Below are 15,859 nucleotides of genomic sequence, written 5' to 3'. Positions count from 1 at the left end.
ACAGAACCCCGTGTGCGCCCAGGCTCGGCCCGGCTCCTTGTGCCCCCGCCCCCCACTCCCTTCGCTCCCAAAGCCCGCGGATTTCTCACCTCAGGTAGGAACCCCAGCCTGAGGGAAAGTCCCCTCGCTCCCCTAACTCTACCTCCCTCCGTCCAACCCTAGTCCCCTCCTAGGAGAGGGAGCTGCAAAATAAACCAGAGCAAATGGGAGGAGGCCAGAGGTTTCAGCCGCCCGGACCGAATCGATCCTGCGCCCGGTCCGAGCGCACCCCCAGCCGGGTGGAGACGACCGGCCGAGGCGAGGCTAGTGCTCGTCCGCCCCCTCGTGGAAGGAGCCGAGCATTGCCGAGCTTTGCCTACTTGCCGCGCTGGACCCCGGCGTCCCGCCAGCCTCAAAGCGGGGCCGACGGGCGGGTGCCCGAGGCCCTAGTGAGCTGGGATTGGGGGAGAGCGAGCGGGCTTTGGGCGGGAGTCCGTGTTTCTGGATCCCTAAAAGGATTCAGAAGAGAGTCGAGAGCGAAAGACCGGACACTTAGGACTCCGGGCGTCTCTCGGCCCCCACCCGGGGCTTTCCCCACCTCCTCGAGGGGAAGCAGCTGGCGGAGCCGTCCGGTCGCAGGACAATGGAAGGAAACGAACTCGAAATCATATCCGCCCTCTCCCTACCCCTCCCGGTCAGAGCCCCCCTTTTTGTAGGCCCCGCTAGAGGAACCTGTCATTCACACTGCACCCTCCCGCTGTCGGAGACCCCAAGGGAGCCCGCTGTCGCCTGCCCGAGCCTGGCGCTTCGTTGAGCCCCCCCCCCCTTTTCTCCCCTAACACAGTTCCCTGGAAGGGGGCGTTTTGCTGTATTCACTTTCTCCTGCAGCAGGCTCCGGGCACCTTCCTCCTAGAGCCAACACACCAGTTGTCGCTGTCCCGGGCCCTCCGACGACTCAGGTCTCCTACATTTCCCACCTCGATATCCCTAACCTCCTCCCCAATTCCCCTATCCCCATCCTTGGTTCCACTTTCAGTGACCCCAGCCCCCTACGTTACGACCACACCCCGCGTTTCTGAGGTCCCGCCCTCGAGACCAAGACCCCGCCCCGGGCTCGCCATCTGGAGAGTTAGGGAGGAAGGAAGGATACAGACCCAGGCGTTCACCCCACCTCCACCCCCGCCCCCGACATCCCGGCCAGATAAAGGAGCAGAGGCCAAGAGGGAAGAGAGACCCCGCCCCCCCGAGAAGAGAAGCCGCAGCCCCTGCAGGACGGGGGTAAGAACGAGACACAGGGAGCCAGACTCCTGGGTACCCCAAGAGGGTTGGGGCTTGCTGATGGTAGGGAGGATGAATCCCAGAAATAGGGCTAGACTAGGGACCGGGGACAAGGGAAGAGCAGGGAGCTTCGACAGGGATGTGGGGGTGTGGACCGCAGGCCGTGTGGGGTCTCTGGGCAGGGTGAGACTCAGGTGCGTGGCGAAGCGGAGGGGCCTGCCAGTGCTGCAGGGGCACAAGGCACCCAGCGGAGGGCACTGCGCGCCGGATCCCCCATGCTCGCCATCGACAGTGGCGTGGGAGCCTTCACCTCGCTGCAAGCGCCGTGGGATCTAGAGGAGGGAAAAGAGCGATGGGTGAGGGCAGAATGAACAAGATGGCTTTAAGTGAGGCGGCGAGTGCCGGGGACCTGGATCCCTGAGAGGGGCCCTGTCCGCGACACCCGCAGGCCCGCGCCGCTATGGGTTCCGCCGCTGGCTCAGAGGGAGCGCTGGGCTACGTCCGCGAGTTCACGCGCCACTCCTCCGACGTGCTGGGCAATCTGAATGAGCTGCGCCTGCGCGGGATCCTCACTGACGTCACGCTGCTGGTTGGCGGGCAACCCCTCAGAGCACACAAGGCAGTTCTTATCGCCTGCAGGTTCGAGGGCTGGGGCCAGTAGGGTGGGACGGGACCAGATGGGAACGGAACGGAGCCATAAGGCCACTGAGAGGGAATCCAAAGCAAGCCTTCCAGAAGCATGAGGCGAAGCATCCCAGAATTGGGGGCGGGGCTTTCTAAAGCGGCTCACGTCTCCCTTGTACCCAGCCCCCCAAATGACCTATCTGCCCCTTCTCCAGTGGCTTCTTCTATTCAATTTTCCGGGGCCGTGCGGGAGTAGGGGTGGACGTGCTCTCCCTGCCCGGGGGCCCCGAAGCAGGAGGCTTCGCTCCTCTTCTGGACTTCATGTACACTTCACGCCTGCGCCTCTCTCCGGCCACTGCACCAGCTGTCCTTGCGGCTGCCACCTACTTGCAGATGGAACACGTGGTCCAGGCATGCCACCGCTTCATCCAGGCAAGGTGAGGGAGCCCCAGCTCGTGTTCTCTGGGGGTGAGATGGCGCCCCAGGTGTCAGGGGCAAAGGCAAAGATCCTGGAAATAGCACTAATGTCCATTACACTTTCCCCAGCTATGAACCTCTGGGCATCTCTCTACGGCCCCTGGAAGCGGAACCCCCCACACCTCCAACAGCTCCTCCACCAGGCAGTCCCAGGCGCTCCGAAGGGCACCCAGACCCACCTACTGAGTCTCGAAGCTGCAGTCAAGGCCCCCCTAGTCCGGCCAGCCCAGACCCCAAGGCCTGCAACTGGAAAAAGTACAAGTTCATCGTGCTAAACTCTCAGGCCTCCCAAGCAGGGAAACTGGTGGGGGAGAGGAGTTCTGGTCAACCTTGCCTCCAAGCTAGGCTCTCCAGTGGAGATGAGGCCTCCAGCAGCAGCAGCAGCAGCAGCAGCAGCAGCAGCAGCAGCGAAGAAGGACCCATTCCTGGTCCCCAAAGCAGGTACAGAATACGAAACCCCAAGAATTTGTAGAAGTTGGCCTCAAATAGGAGGCAGTGCCATTGGGCCTGTGTGGTCAGGAGGCAGGGAGATGGGACGTGGGTTTCAGAAACACTAGCCCACCTTCAGGAGTTGGCCAGAGGACAGACTTACTTAGTAGGGTGGGACTTTGGCAGCACAATGGATATGGCTCTTTGGTCAATACTGGCTAATCTCTAGAGAGTAGGCCTTTGGCTCCAAGTTCTCCCAGAGAGAACCCGTCTCCATATAATCTCTAACCCTTTTCTCTGGGCCTTGCCATCTGTCTAGGGTCTCTCTGACTGCTGCCAAATATGGGGCTCCAACCAATACCCCCCATCTCCTCACACCCCGGGCTCAAGAGATCACTAGATCCTTCTCAGAGCGGGTTCATCCACCTCCAGGTAAGAGTCCCTCTTTCCTGGCTTTTCTCCTATGACTCCTCCAGGTCAGTTGGGCCAAAAGGCCTCAGGAAAGACCTGTCCAATGGTTCCTAAACTTCACTGCCAATTAGAATCACCTGGGAAGCTTTTAATACTCCAATTGCCCAGGTCACACCCCATAGATCAGAATGTTTGGAAGTGGGAACCAGGCATCACTACTTTTTAAAGCTCCTCAGGTGCTTCCAATGAGCAGCACAATTTGGGATTTCTGGCCTGTCTCCATGGAGGGCTGAGAGGTCGGCCAAGGGCTTCTCAGGGCCTCTCTGGCAGGCTGTCATTCAGAGTGGTGCAAGAGGAGAGAGAGAAATGGAAACCTCCACCCACTAGCAGAGGCCTCCACCTACCACCATCACTATTGAGGAGGAAATTAGCAGAGTGAAGTCAGACAGATGTAGAGTAAGATCTTGGCTCATCTTTTTTCTAACCATGTGGCGTAGGGCATGTCAAATGAGCCCCAGAAGCCATAACAGTAAATTGGGAAAAAGAAAACCTACTACTGTGTGGTTTGAGGATTCACTGGTACCTAGAAAACCTGCAGTAAGTAACTATGGTTATCATTCCCCACTCTCCTTCCCAGGAAGTGAGTTTTTCAGCTGCCACAATTGTGAGGCTGTGGCTGGGTGCTCATCGGGGCTGGACCCCTTGGCTCCTGGGGATGGGGACAAGCCCTACAAGTGCCAGCTCTGCCGCTCCGCTTTCCGCTACAAAGGGAACCTGGCCAGTCACCGCACGGTGCACACAGGTAGGAGAGGAGAGGGCCTGGTCTTCGCGCCCTCAGCTGTCCTAGGGCAAAGTCCCTGACCTCCCTTTCTCCCTGCCTCCAGGGGAAAAGCCCTACCACTGCTCCATCTGCGGAGCCCGTTTTAACCGGCCGGCTAACCTCAAAACGCACAGCCGCATCCATTCGGGAGAGAAGCCCTATAAGTGTGAGACGTGCGGCTCGCGCTTCGTGCAGGTGGGGAGCCAGCCTCCGATCCGAACCAAAGGGAAATTCGCGAGAGGGCGGGCCGGGCCATCAGAGAGGGTTCTGTCGCTCCCAAAGGCGTGCTCTGAAGTCTCCTCCCCTCTTAGGTAGCGCATCTGCGCGCGCATGTGCTGATCCACACCGGGGAGAAGCCCTACCCTTGCCCCACCTGCGGGACCCGCTTCCGCCACCTACAGACCCTCAAGAGCCACGTTCGCATCCACACGGGAGAGAAGCCTTACCATGTGGGTACTGGTCTGGCCTGGCCCAAAGCCTTGGAATTAACTCCCCTGGGGCTGGCTGGTTAGCTCACTCGGTTAGAGCGTGGTGCTGATAAACACCAAGGTCAAGGGTTCGGATTCCCACCCCGGCCAGCCGCCAAAAAAGAAAGAAAGAAAACAAATTACCTCCCGTTTACCTGGGGGCGGAGCTCCGGGAGCAGAGGGTCTTGCCCTTCCTAGATCTCTTGGAAATGGGCAGCGGCCTGAAAGAGTCTGAGCGAAGGGGGCGGGGGGAATGGGTAGATGTAAAAGTTACGCCCCTGGACTGGGCGCTACTTTCCCGGAGAGGTGCCAGCGGGTGGGAAAACCTTTGCTAAATAAGGCGGGGCCTGTCTCCTGGGCAGCCCTGAGGATTTGGGAGGATGCGAGGCCCAAAACAGCTAATTTTCGGCAGAGAGTTGGACAGTTCCTCCTCCCTCGACGCCTAAAATGCGGTTGTGGGTGGGGAGGGACCTGACCTGGCTGTCCTCCCACAGTGCAACCCCTGCGGCCTGCATTTCCGGCACAAGAGTCAACTGCGGCTCCATCTGCGCCAGAAACACGGAGCTGCTACCAACACCAAAGTGCACTACCACATTCTGGGGGGGCCCTAGCCGAGCAAGGGTCCAGACCCCACTCGCTTCCTGGGAGCCAGGAAAGCCGCAGTCTCAGGCTGGCTTCCCTGTCAGGCTTGGGCACTCTGGCATGAGAAATTGCCGCCACCTTAATTTCTCACTGGGGAGAGCAGGGGTGGCAGATCCTGGCTAGATCTGCCTCTGTTTTGCTGGTCAAAACCTCTTCCCCACAATACAAATTGTCTCTGAGGAGAGAGCTAGCTAGGGGCTGGAGGAGGGGAGAGACTGGATGCCTGATTTCCTTAAGGGAACAGCCCTCCACCTGTGGCCCCCCCATCTCATCCAGTTTATCTGTAAATATAATTTATTGTGGCCTTTGGGTGGCACCAGAGCCTTCATTCTACTGCATCTTCCACTTCCTTCTCCCACATGTGTGACCAAAAGTGACCTGAAATACAGAAGGTGAGGTCACAGCTCTGCTGGCAGAGATTATTAGCACTTGGCTCTCTCCTTTGGCTTCAGTGTTTTATATTATTATTATCATAACTTTTATCTTTAGAATTGTTCTTTCCCTGTTTGCTTGTTGGTTTAAAATGGAGAAAGGGGTTCTTTGTGTCCTGCCCCTCCAATTCTAGGTCTGGAACCTTTATTTTTTTCTAGGGTAGCTCGGGGAACATGTGGGATGGTGGAAATGGGTCAGGTACCCTCTCTGGTATTCTGGATGTTGAAGATTCTCTAGCAGGCTAGAACTGGATATAGACTTTTCTCTGTTCTTCAGTGGTGATAGGAACTTTTATGGTGAACACGAAATGGAGGTAATAAATGCCTCCTGGAGCCTGTGGGTGTGGGGGCTGGATTCAGCATCACTCTGACTGGGAGCTGGTAGTCTTTCCAGCAAGATGGTCCAGATCCCAGATTGTCCCATTAATCTGGAAACCTGGGTTTGGTTCCACTCTATCCCTCTATCATGGTAGAGCCCACCCAGGGGCTTGAGTTGAGCCTATAATCCTCCCACTGGAGCCTGTTCTTAGTACTGAGTTGATCCCTCCATGGGGAAGAGATCTAAAATTCCTTATTAGACATGATGTGGCCTTTCCTGATTCCTCCCAGTCTCTATAAATGTTATTATCTAGGGGAGAATTACAAAACTCTTTACCTTGACTAGATGGTAGAGTCATGACCCATTCTTTACTGCAGAGGCATCTGGGTTTGAATATTCCTTGGGGTTCTGTCTGAGAGGAGCCCCTTCTTCCTTTAGTGGGTTTTCGGATATCTTCTGGCAAGTGTCCAGATGCCAGAAACTTCTTTGCCTCTAGAAATCACAGGTGCTTGGTAACTATCTTACCTTAGAAAAACTGGGTCTGTGATCCCATATTCCCATCACTGCATTCCTGTTTGGAACCAGTGAATGCACTAGAACCTTCCACAGGCAGAGAAAAGGGGCTGAGTTCCATTCTGGGTTTGCTATCGTTTGGGATTAGGATTAGGATTAGGATTACTGTTGGGATTAGAGATTTAAAAGATTGACTGACTGATGGGCCAAAGCCCCTTCTAGTAGATCAGTTTCCAGATAGAATTAAGAGATTGGTTGAGGGGTGCAGTTTCTGGTGTAGGCCAGATAGGAGGAAAGTTAGGAATGGGGTTGCTTTTTGGCTGGGTGGAATGTCTGGAATGTTAGATGATACTCTGAAGCCTTGGTGTATAGTTCTGCCCCTTGTTGCTCTCGGGCCTATCTGATTATGGGACATGGGGGGGGGCAAGAAGCACTTTTGAATTTGTGGGGTGGAACTTCCTCAAGATAAGTCAGTACTGATGGCTGTCACTTGGGTACTGGTGAGAAAGACACTCTTCTCTCTCTATTACTCCCCATTGCATTACTGCAGAATGGAAGAAGGAGAGAGGGAAAGCAGAGGAAAGACGTGAGAAGGAAACATGATTTCCATTTAGCAGACTGGATGTGCAGGTGGAGAGTGCCTGGGTGTGGAGATGTTAGATCTTGCAAGATCAGATCCTTGGAATAAAGAAGCCTCTCTGTGCTGCCTGCTGTGTCCCAGGTTCTTGCCTACGGGAGACTTGCGGGTGGGGGGGGCAGAGAAGAGGGTTCTCCCCCTCTTGGATAGTGTCTTGGATTCTGTGCCCATTCCACTGTCCAATCCCACCAGACATTTTAAATGGTTCTTGTTATCCCCTTCCCTGCCCTTGCCTTCCGGTTTATTGTGTAGGAACCAGTGACTTCATGAAGTTTCTCTGGAGCCACCTGCATCCTGCTGCTCTGATGTCACTTCCTGCATAAGGTGTAGAGATTGCAGGGAGAAACCAGGAAGCTACTAATAATACCAAGAGGCTAGAGGATGCATCTGTGCTGGAGATCTTAATGCATGGGACACCCCACCACCACCAAGGAAAATGGATAGGATTTGGGTCCCATAAGGGCAACAGGGACTGGAGGTGGCAGTGAGAAGGCTGTGTGTGTGGTTAAAGCCAACATGCCAACTCCACCCTTCCCTCAGCAATGGTATCTTGGAATCTATCCAGTGTCCAGTGTATAGGTCTCTCCCACCCTTTCCTTTTCCTGTGTGTGTCCTGGGTGCTCAGCTCTGTTCAGGTCCATGGGCAAAGGTCACTAATTCTGATATTACCTCCCTTTGGGCCTTAAATTTCTCATCTGTGAAAAAAGTTAACATGGTCTCTGCAGTTCCCTCCAACATTTACAATTTTTGGTTGTGTTTCTCAGTCTTTTAAAACCCATGACTGGATTAGATTTTTAAAAATAAACAAAAAACAAAAACTAAACTAAAACCTTCCTTCACCTTCCACTACAGCTTAACCCCTGTTGAGAATAAGACCAGCTAATACTACTTATCTCCTGTTACATGTCAGTATTTTAGTGCATGGATTTTCTAATTTAACCCCACTGACAATCCTAAAAAGTTGGTACTATTCTTATCCCCAATTTACAGATGAGAGGTTCAATATCTTAACCAAGTTAATAAGTGAAGTCAAGATTTGAACTGATATGATTTTAAAGCCTGAGCTCTTGCCGAGCCCGTGGCGCACTCGGTAGCGTGCTGCGCTGGGAGCGCGGCGACGCTCCCGCCACGAGTTCGGATCCTATATAGGAATGACCAGTGCACTCACTGGCTGAGTGCCGGTCATGGAAAAACGACAAAAAAAAAAAAGCCTGAGCTCTTTACATCTATGTGATTCAGCAACACCAATATCTGCATCTTTGGCATTTTCCCCACTAGCTAATGTTTTGACTCCACTTACAAAGAAATATACATTTATGTGTGTGTATACATATGGTTTGGTGGGTCTGATTATTTTTATTTCCCACATCATGTGAAATTATATGGCTCAGTATGCTTTCTGAACATACACAGTCTCCCTCCCTATCCCCCTCTCCTTCTTTGCCTTTTTCCCCACTGATCTAGGTATGTAACCTTGAGCCCAAGATTAGGGTCCTGGGGAGCTTGACTTATAATGAAGGAACAGAAAGCCTAAGCCATTCGTGCTAGGAGGACTGGGGTCGGGTTGGGGGTCAGGAGGAGGACTAAGGAGTGCTTGGTAGAGACCTGAGTACTGGTTGGGTAGGAGGACAGATTGCTGCAGTGGCCAGGGTCATAGCTTGTCTTTATCCCATCATGAGTGTAAAAAAAAAAAAAAAAAAAAAAAATGTGGTTAGGAAGTGGTTGCCACTAGAGGGCAGAGGAAAAGTTTCCAGCCCCGTTGAAGTGGTGTTGGTGGGGTCCTGTGTGAGCTCACAGCCGCCCTTCCTCTCTCCAGTTATTTTTGGTCTCTGTGACATGTAGATTTCCTGTTAGTGAGAACACAAGCGACAAGAATGAGTTTTCATTACAGAAGTGAACGCCAGGAGTTCAACAATCCATTCCCCTTACCTCTTCCCTTGGCCTTTGAACCAGGGATCCAGGCATCTGGATTCTTGGGGCTGCGTTAATGGCCTCAGGAGCTCCGACAGGTATTTCGTTTTTCTCATCTCATAACCCCTCCCCTCGCCCCACATGGCCTTGCGATTCCTGAACCCCTCCTTAAGCAAGTGAGTGCTTTCCTCTGCAGAACCAGTTTACCCACCACCAACCCTTCTGTGCCAGTCGTGGTGCTGGCATGTGGACGAGTTGGTCTGCAAGGTGAACAGGAGACAGAAGCGCCCTCGGATAGGTCTCTGCCTCACGTGCAGGAGCCCTGTCTAGTCGGCCCCCTAATGCCTCTCCTTACGCATGCGCCCCATTCATGGCCCGGGTCCGGAAAAATGCTCTAAATCCCGCCCTGCACTTCTGGCTCCGCCCCCAGTTCGGGAGTCCCGTGTGCTCATTGGCGAGCTTTGGGCTGGGACATTGGCCTGCGTGAAGAGGTGCTGACACCCCCAATGAGGAAATAGATAATCCACAGGGAAACTGGCGCGCCTTTACGGTGTGGCCCAAACCCAATTCCTCTCCCCGGCTCCTAACTGAGCTTGGAGCCCCGGTCGATCCGGCCCAGGCCTCGACGCTCCGCTCCGGAGCACGGGCTCCGCGGCCCCCGGGCTCTTCTGGCCAGGGCCAGCGCAGGCCTGGTCTCCCCTCCTTCATCGCCCCCCTTGGGGAAAGACGCAGGCGCCTCACGCCGCCTGGTCGGTACCTTCCTCTCCACCAGTCTGTCCTCCCCCGCATGGTTCCGAGCCGCCCGGCACGGTGGGTGGGCGCGCGGGTAAAGGTGGAGCGCCCGGAGCCCAGCTCCTGTAGGAGCTCTTAGCGGCGGCGGCACTGTTGCCGCCCAGATGGCGCGCAGGGCCGAGCCCCCCGACGGGGGCTGGGGATGGATGGTGGTGCTGTCAGCGTTCTTCCAGTCGGCGCTGGTGTTCGGCGTGCTCCGCACCTTCGGCGTCTTCTTCGTGGAGTTTGTGGCGGCGTTTGAGGAGCAGGCAGCGCGCGTCTCCTGGATCGCCTCCATAGGAATCGCGGTGCAGCAGTTTGGGAGTGAGTGCTGCGTCTGGGTCTGGCGTCCTGCGACCCTCGGGAGGGAGAGGGGATGTGAGGACAGGAAAGGGGAAGGACAGGGGGTTGCTGGGGGAGAACGCCTGAGATCTTCTCGCAGAACCCCTTCCACTTCCCCAGGCCCAGTAGGCAGTGCCCTGAGCACGAAATTCGGGCCCAGGCCCGTGGTGATGACTGGGGGCATCCTGGCCGCGATGGGGCTGCTGCTCGCCTCCTTTGCTACTTCCCTGACCCACCTATACCTGAGTATTGGGCTGCTCTCAGGTGAGACCGTGGGCAAGGGCAGGAGAGTCAAATGCCTAGATCTCTAGCTTCTGGACTTTCATCTTTTCCCTTCTCTTCACAAAAGGCTTAGGGAGAAACTGATGGAAAGTTTGGCTAGAACATGTGCCCCAAAAGGAATTCTTAAGAAGGATGACTAAGTTGATAAACATGATTGGGAAATTCAAAGATGGTGGATCCAGAATATACAAGCCCAGGGCTACTGGGGCTGGAGTATAAAAGGAAGAACTACTCTACTATAAGATTGTGCTAGTTGCTCTGGCTATGAAATAGACACCGTTATCCTATTTACAGCTGAAGCAAGGCTTTAGAAGCTTATGCAGCTTGGCAAATGAAGATCACACAGCCAGAAGTGTTAGAGCACAGGTCTAACTCCAAAGTTCGGTGCTATTTACTTTACACACATTACCTCTAATCCTCCACAATCCCATGAGCTATATTACCCCCATTTTGCAGATGAGATTGAGGCTGAGGCAGTAAATTAAACACACAGGGCCACACAGCTAGAAAGCATCAAAGCCAAGATGTAACCCGAGTCTGTGGGACTCCAAAAAAGATGCTATATTCTGCTGCTGGGCCGTGTTGGTACTAGTGGGTGCCCTGAGCTCCCTAAGAGTCTCCAACCCCCGTTTTTTCCTTTTTGACAGGCTCTGGCTGGGCCTTGACCTTCACTCCGACCCTGGCCTGCCTGTCCCGTTACTTCTCTCATCGTCGATCTCTGGCCACAGGCTTGGCACTGACAGGCGTGGGCCTCTCCTCCTTTGCATTTGCCCCCCTCTTCCAGTGGCTGCTCAGCCACTATGCCTGGCGGGGGGCCCTACTGCTGGTGTCTGCCCTCTCCCTCCACCTGGTGGCCTGTGGTGCTCTCCTCCGCCCACTCTTCCTGGCTGAGGATCCTGCCGTGGGTGGCCCTGGGGCCCAACTTTCCTCCCTCCTCCATCATGGCCCCTTCCTCCGTTACACTGTGGCCCTCACCCTCATCAACACCGGCTACTTCATTCCCTACGTCCACCTGGTAGCACATCTCCAGGACCTGGGTTGGGACCCACTGCCTGCTGCCTTCCTACTCTCAGTGGCTGCTATTTCTGACCTCGTGGGGCGTGTGGCCTCTGGGTGGCTGGGAGATGCAGTCCCAGGGCCTGTGGCAAGACTCCTGATGCTCTGGACCTTCTTGACCGGGGTGTCACTAGCCCTGTTCCCTGTGGCTCAGGCTCCCACTGCCCTGGTGGCTTTGGCTGTGGCCTATGGCTTTACATCAGGGGCCCTGACCCCAGTGGCCTTCTCCGTGCTGCCTGAACTGGTGGGGACTGGAAGGATTTACTGTGGCCTAGGACTGGTGCAGATGGTAGAGAGCATCGGGGGGCTGCTGGGGGCCCCTCTGTCAGGTAAGGGGAATGGGGTTACCAGGTGGGCCAGGGCTGCCATATTGCAAGGTTGGGGGAGGGAACTGTTCGCATTACAGTATATGTGAATATTGCCCTTTGGTATGGTATAGTACACAGACTGCCTGGCCAGTTATAGCAGCCCTAAATGGATCCATGGGACAAAGAACCTGGGGCTGGGAAGGTCTGAGTGGAAAGACAAAGAGGAGCTAAGTAGAATCCTTGGCAGGGTGCCAGAAGTTTCAGTTTTCAGAGGACCTGGCTGCACCTGGCCAGACATAGCATTCCTGTGTCTTCCTTTTTCCTTGGCCCGCTGGGCCCCAGCCTGGGTGTCTGAGCCATCTGGTCAAAGTTCTGCAGACTCAAGATGCCAAAACCTTCAGACTTTTAACACTTTCCTTTTAACTATTAACTGAAGGTGTAGAAGAGCCACCTTTGCTAGCAAGGAAGGCCTTTCTTTATGCCTGACTCTATCTGGATCTCCAAATCCCCCTGGACTGGTTTGGAGGTCCCTGAAGGCAGGAAGGTGGTTGAAATTACCTTTTTATGCCCTTTGGGAAGCCAGAGTTCTCAAGCTCTTCTAACCCTACCTTGAAGTTCCAATTCCTCCGAGACGATGGGTCTTCCCTCCACCCAAAAATGTATCTGAGCCATCAGCCCCAGTGAACAGATTGCCCATGTGTATTCTTTTTCTCTCTTGGATCTAGGCTACCTCCGGGATGTGACAGGCAACTACACGGCTTCTTTTGTGGTGGCTGGGGCCTTCCTTCTTGCAGGGAGTGGAGTTCTCATAACCCTGCCCCACTTCTTCTGCTTCTCAGCTCCTACCTCCAGGCCCCAGGACCTTGCAACAGAGGCACTGGATCCCCAAGTCCCCCTGCCCAAGGAGGGGCTGGGAGAGGACTGAACTCCATGAAGAGGCCGTCAGGCCCAGATAGCCAGAGCTTGACAGCTCCAGGTCCTCTCCTGCCCCATCTAGGCATCCACAGAACCATAGCACCTTAAGATTCTTGACCTGCCTCCCCCAGAGCAGGCCTGGGGCTCCTGCGGTGTATATGTCATCCCTTTCTATTTCATTGAGGACTCTATTTCTTCTCCTTTGTTCCCCCCAACCTTTTCTGAAGGACCCAGGAGCTCCTGCTCCACTGAGCTGTCAATCAACTGTGAAAATCAAAGGCCAAGAGACTTATGTTTTATGTGTGATCTCTAGCATTGCCTCCTAAATTTCAATGAATATAGGTATTTGGGAAACAAGGATCTGTCTTTGAGATAAAACTGAATAAGAAGACTGTATAATAATCATAACCTCAAAAAGAGCTGGGGCTCATGTGCTTGGGTTGGTTGGATGGAGTCATGGCTGGGGAGTAGAGAGGATGTATCCAGGGGCTCTGGTGACCCAGGGCATTTTGACCTGAGACTCTGCTCTCTGGGCCACAGTTGCTCCCACTCACCCACTTATCTCCCTCTTCCCCATTAACTCTGTAACTTAGAAAAAAACTTGAGAGAATGGTGAGGATGCAGGGTGTGGGGGAAGATAGAGTTGATAGAGCTAAGTCTAGGATTCTTGCATTTCCCTCAGGCCAACAGAGGGAGACTGAAATGCAGGAAAGTTAGTCTGAGAGGTCTGGATACTGGTAAGAGAAATGAGGATGGGGCAGATAGCACCCATGAGTACCCTGCCCCTCCTCACCCCCCAACAAACTGAAACAGACTGGCAGACAACTTCTCAAAAATTCCCTCTTATGGCAAGGACTTGGGCAATGGAGTGGCAGGACAGACAGACACCTTTCCCCACCTCCAAGGCCTACTGAGATCCTGTTTTTTTCAACCAGCCTTTTTGTATGTCTTAGGTAAAATGTTTTCAGGGTCCTAGATTGACTAACAGTTGGAGCTTTCATGAAAACCAGATAAAAATTCTTTATTGGAGGAGGAGCTCAAACAAGAAAATGATCAACAAGTGGTGTCCAGGGTGGAGTGAGGGCCTCCAGGAGAGAGCAGGGCAACCTGGGGAACCGGGAGCAGCTCCCCCATCTCAGGAGGAGGAGTGGCTGGAGGTGAGACTGGACGACAAGAGGGCAGCGCCCGGGGCAGCCCCATGTAGATGAAGCTGCCAGAGAGGATGAAAGAGCCGCACACTAGGAAAGAAGCGCTGAAGTCTCCTGTCTCATCCCTTAGGTAACCTGAAAGGAGGGGTAAAGGAATTTAGAGGTCTCGGACCCCAGGGGCAGAGGATGGTTGCGAGCGGATCTTCTGGCTCAGGCCCTTACCTGACAGGGGAGGGCCCAGGAGCCCCCCAAAGCTCATCAGCATCATCACCAGCCCCGTGGCCTGCACCACACCTCCGATGCCCACTAGCCCCGGGAGCACACCGAAAACCAGAGGGGCGTAACTCCCGGCGCTCACCCCATAGGCCCCAGCCGCGGCCAGCAGGGGGCCCCCCCAACCCTCTTCGCTCCCCACCACGGGCACCAGTCCCACCGCCAGCAGCCCCAGCCCCGTCAAAGCCCCGAACACGGCCAGTAGGCGCGGGAGGGGCACCCAGCCCTGGTCCGCCAGCCACCCGCAGACCAGCCGGGCGCCCGCGTCCCCCACCGCAGCTACGGCTACCACGAGTGCTGCCCCGTACCCGCCCAGGCCCCGGTCTAAAGCGTGGGGGGCCAAGTGCACGTAGGGGACGAAGTACCCGCCCCCAACCAGGGCCGTGCCCAGAGCAAAGACTGAGAAGGCCCGGCGTGTGAACAGACCCAGGCCGAGGGCAGCAAGGGGGCCGCGGGGTGGGGCTGGGGAGTCGCCAGGAAGGGCCAGGGGTCGCAGCAGGGCGCCACAAGGGGTGAGGTGGAGGGTGATAGCGCCAAGGAGGAGCAGGGCTCCCCGCCAGCCGAAAGTATCAAGGAAGAGCTGCAAGGCGGGCGCCAGGAGCAGCGAGGAGGCTCCGTTGCCCGTGAGTGCCAGCCCCACCGCCAAGACTCGACGGCGGGAGAAGTAACGGGAGAGGGTCCCGAGGGCAGGGGCGAACACCAGGGCCCAGCCGGAGCCTGCGAATGGACAGGACGCGATGAGGATCGGGGGGCCGGGATACCTGCCCCAGCATTCCCAGCCCTGCTCCCCGCAGAAGGCCCCCTCCTCGGTCGCTCCCCCAACCCCCAACAAGCTCCTGTCCCCACCATCACCCCTGAAGGACTCGGGCATTGCACGCCCCTCACCAGCGAGGAGGCCCAGGCCGAGATAGAGGTGCAGCAGACTGCGGGCGAATGCCGAGAAGACGAAGCCGAGCGAGGTGAGGACGCCCCCAACCATCACCACGGGGCGCGCCCCCCAGCGTGTGCTCAGGGCGCTGCCCACGGGGCCTAGAAGGGGCGGGGTCAACGGAAGACATGCCCCCGGACCCCCAAACTGTCTCCAGCTCTTCTCCTTGGCTATTTGCCTGGCCTAATAGCTCCTCCCCTTGACCTCAAGACCCATTCTTTTCTAGAACTTGGTCCCACCGGCTGCCTCTTCGATTGTCTGCTAATCAGATGGGTCTCCCACCGCTACACTCGAGGCCCCTCCACCCCGTTCCCGCCTCCCACCTCGGGGCCCCCCTCACTGGCTGCCTGCTGCACGGCCAGGGCCAAGGCGCTGACCCACGCAGTGTCCTGGGCGCTTCGGTCAAAGTGCTCGGCGAGGTCAGGGAGGGCCAGGCCCAAGGAGCGTAAGAGCCCGTAGGAGAGCCCGTTCACCGCGAAGACTGAGGCCGCCACTATCCAGCCCCAACCCCCGTCCGGGGGTCCGGCGGGCTTGGGGGTCATCGCCGTCTGCAGGTGGGGAAACATCTGTGAGTCAGGTGCCCATGTCCGTGCCTCCGCTGGGGACACCTGGCATCCCTGAGATCAGCCTCTGGCTGCTTGCCCAGGGTGGGCACGTCACGCCCAGCAAGACAGTGCGGGGGCCGAGGGGGCGGGAACCAGGCCTAGGGATAGAACTCCCGGGTCCGCGCGAGGTACCGGGACAGGAGGAACATGGATCCCCCAGGCCGGGGGCTCCTCCTTCCCCACACACCGCTTCCGCCTTACCGATCTCTCCGGGCGGTGGAGGGAAGCAAAGGGCGAGGAATGGCTAGGCCGGGTGTTCTCCCCGCTTCCCGGGCTGGAGGGGGCCCCGGAGG

The 15,859-nt window shown here is 56.1% G+C and overlaps 3 protein-coding genes across 3 annotated transcripts; 2 read left to right on the top strand and 1 right to left on the bottom strand.

Moving 5' to 3' along the window:
* Positions 1 to 1,228: 1,228 nt before the first annotated feature.
* On the top strand, positions 1,229 to 5,211 carry BCL6B (BCL6B transcription repressor). The gene is made up of 9 exons (XM_063112983.1): positions 1,229 to 1,257; positions 1,706 to 1,896; positions 2,097 to 2,318; positions 2,428 to 2,799; positions 3,107 to 3,219; positions 3,836 to 4,000; positions 4,083 to 4,213; positions 4,330 to 4,467; positions 4,980 to 5,211. The coding sequence occupies exons 2-9, from the start codon at positions 1,718 to 1,720 to the stop codon at positions 5,094 to 5,096; spliced, it is 1,437 nt and encodes a 478-aa protein (XP_062969053.1). The 5' UTR covers positions 1,229 to 1,257; positions 1,706 to 1,717; the 3' UTR covers positions 5,097 to 5,211.
* A 4,536-nt stretch (positions 5,212 to 9,747) lies between these two features.
* Positions 9,748 to 12,882, top strand: SLC16A13 (solute carrier family 16 member 13). The gene is made up of 4 exons (XM_063112920.1): positions 9,748 to 10,033; positions 10,172 to 10,315; positions 10,981 to 11,718; positions 12,423 to 12,882. The coding sequence occupies exons 1-4, from the start codon at positions 9,835 to 9,837 to the stop codon at positions 12,620 to 12,622; spliced, it is 1,281 nt and encodes a 426-aa protein (XP_062968990.1). The 5' UTR covers positions 9,748 to 9,834; the 3' UTR covers positions 12,623 to 12,882.
* A 783-nt stretch (positions 12,883 to 13,665) lies between these two features.
* SLC16A11 (solute carrier family 16 member 11) lies at positions 13,666 to 15,529 on the bottom strand. Its single transcript, XM_063113034.1, has 4 exons — positions 15,302 to 15,529; positions 14,919 to 15,062; positions 13,983 to 14,750; positions 13,666 to 13,895 (listed from the first exon to the last, which is right to left on the bottom strand). Exons 1-4 carry the CDS (start codon positions 15,525 to 15,527, stop codon positions 13,666 to 13,668), a joined length of 1,368 nt encoding a protein of 455 aa, XP_062969104.1. The 5' UTR covers positions 15,528 to 15,529.
* Between the last annotated feature and the right edge of the window lie 330 nt (positions 15,530 to 15,859).

This window comes from Cynocephalus volans, chromosome 10 (genome assembly GCF_027409185.1).
Source record: "Cynocephalus volans isolate mCynVol1 chromosome 10, mCynVol1.pri, whole genome shotgun sequence".
Lineage (NCBI taxonomy): Eukaryota > Metazoa > Chordata > Mammalia > Dermoptera > Cynocephalidae > Cynocephalus > Cynocephalus volans.
This window is presented reverse-complemented; position numbering and strand designations above follow the sequence as displayed.

Bases quoted from the DNA above. Each gene is read 5' to 3' on its own strand.
- BCL6B (XM_063112983.1), top strand. From the start codon at position 1,718: ATGGGTTCCGCCGCTGGCTCAGAGGGAGCGCTGGGCTACGTCCGCGAG. The intron at 2,800-3,106 runs GTACAGAATACG...CCATCTGTCTAG, and splicing joins ATTCCTGGTCCCCAAAGCAG to GGTCTCTCTGACTGCTGCCA. The intron at 4,001-4,082 runs GTAGGAGAGGAG...CCCTGCCTCCAG, and splicing joins TCACCGCACGGTGCACACAG to GGGAAAAGCCCTACCACTGC.
- SLC16A13 (XM_063112920.1), top strand. From the start codon at position 9,835: ATGGCGCGCAGGGCCGAGCCCCCCGACGGGGGCTGGGGATGGATGGTG. The intron at 10,034-10,171 runs GTGAGTGCTGCG...CCACTTCCCCAG, and splicing joins CGCGGTGCAGCAGTTTGGGA to GCCCAGTAGGCAGTGCCCTG. The intron at 10,316-10,980 runs GTGAGACCGTGG...CCTTTTTGACAG, and splicing joins GAGTATTGGGCTGCTCTCAG to GCTCTGGCTGGGCCTTGACC.
- SLC16A11 (XM_063113034.1), bottom strand. From the start codon at position 15,527: ATGTTTCCCCACCTGCAGACGGCGATGACCCCCAAGCCCGCCGGACCC. The intron at 15,063-15,301 runs GTGAGGGGGGCC...CGCCCCTTCTAG, and splicing joins GGCCGTGCAGCAGGCAGCCA to GCCCCGTGGGCAGCGCCCTG. The intron at 14,751-14,918 runs GTGAGGGGCGTG...GTCCATTCGCAG, and splicing joins CGGCCTGGGCCTCCTCGCTG to GCTCCGGCTGGGCCCTGGTG.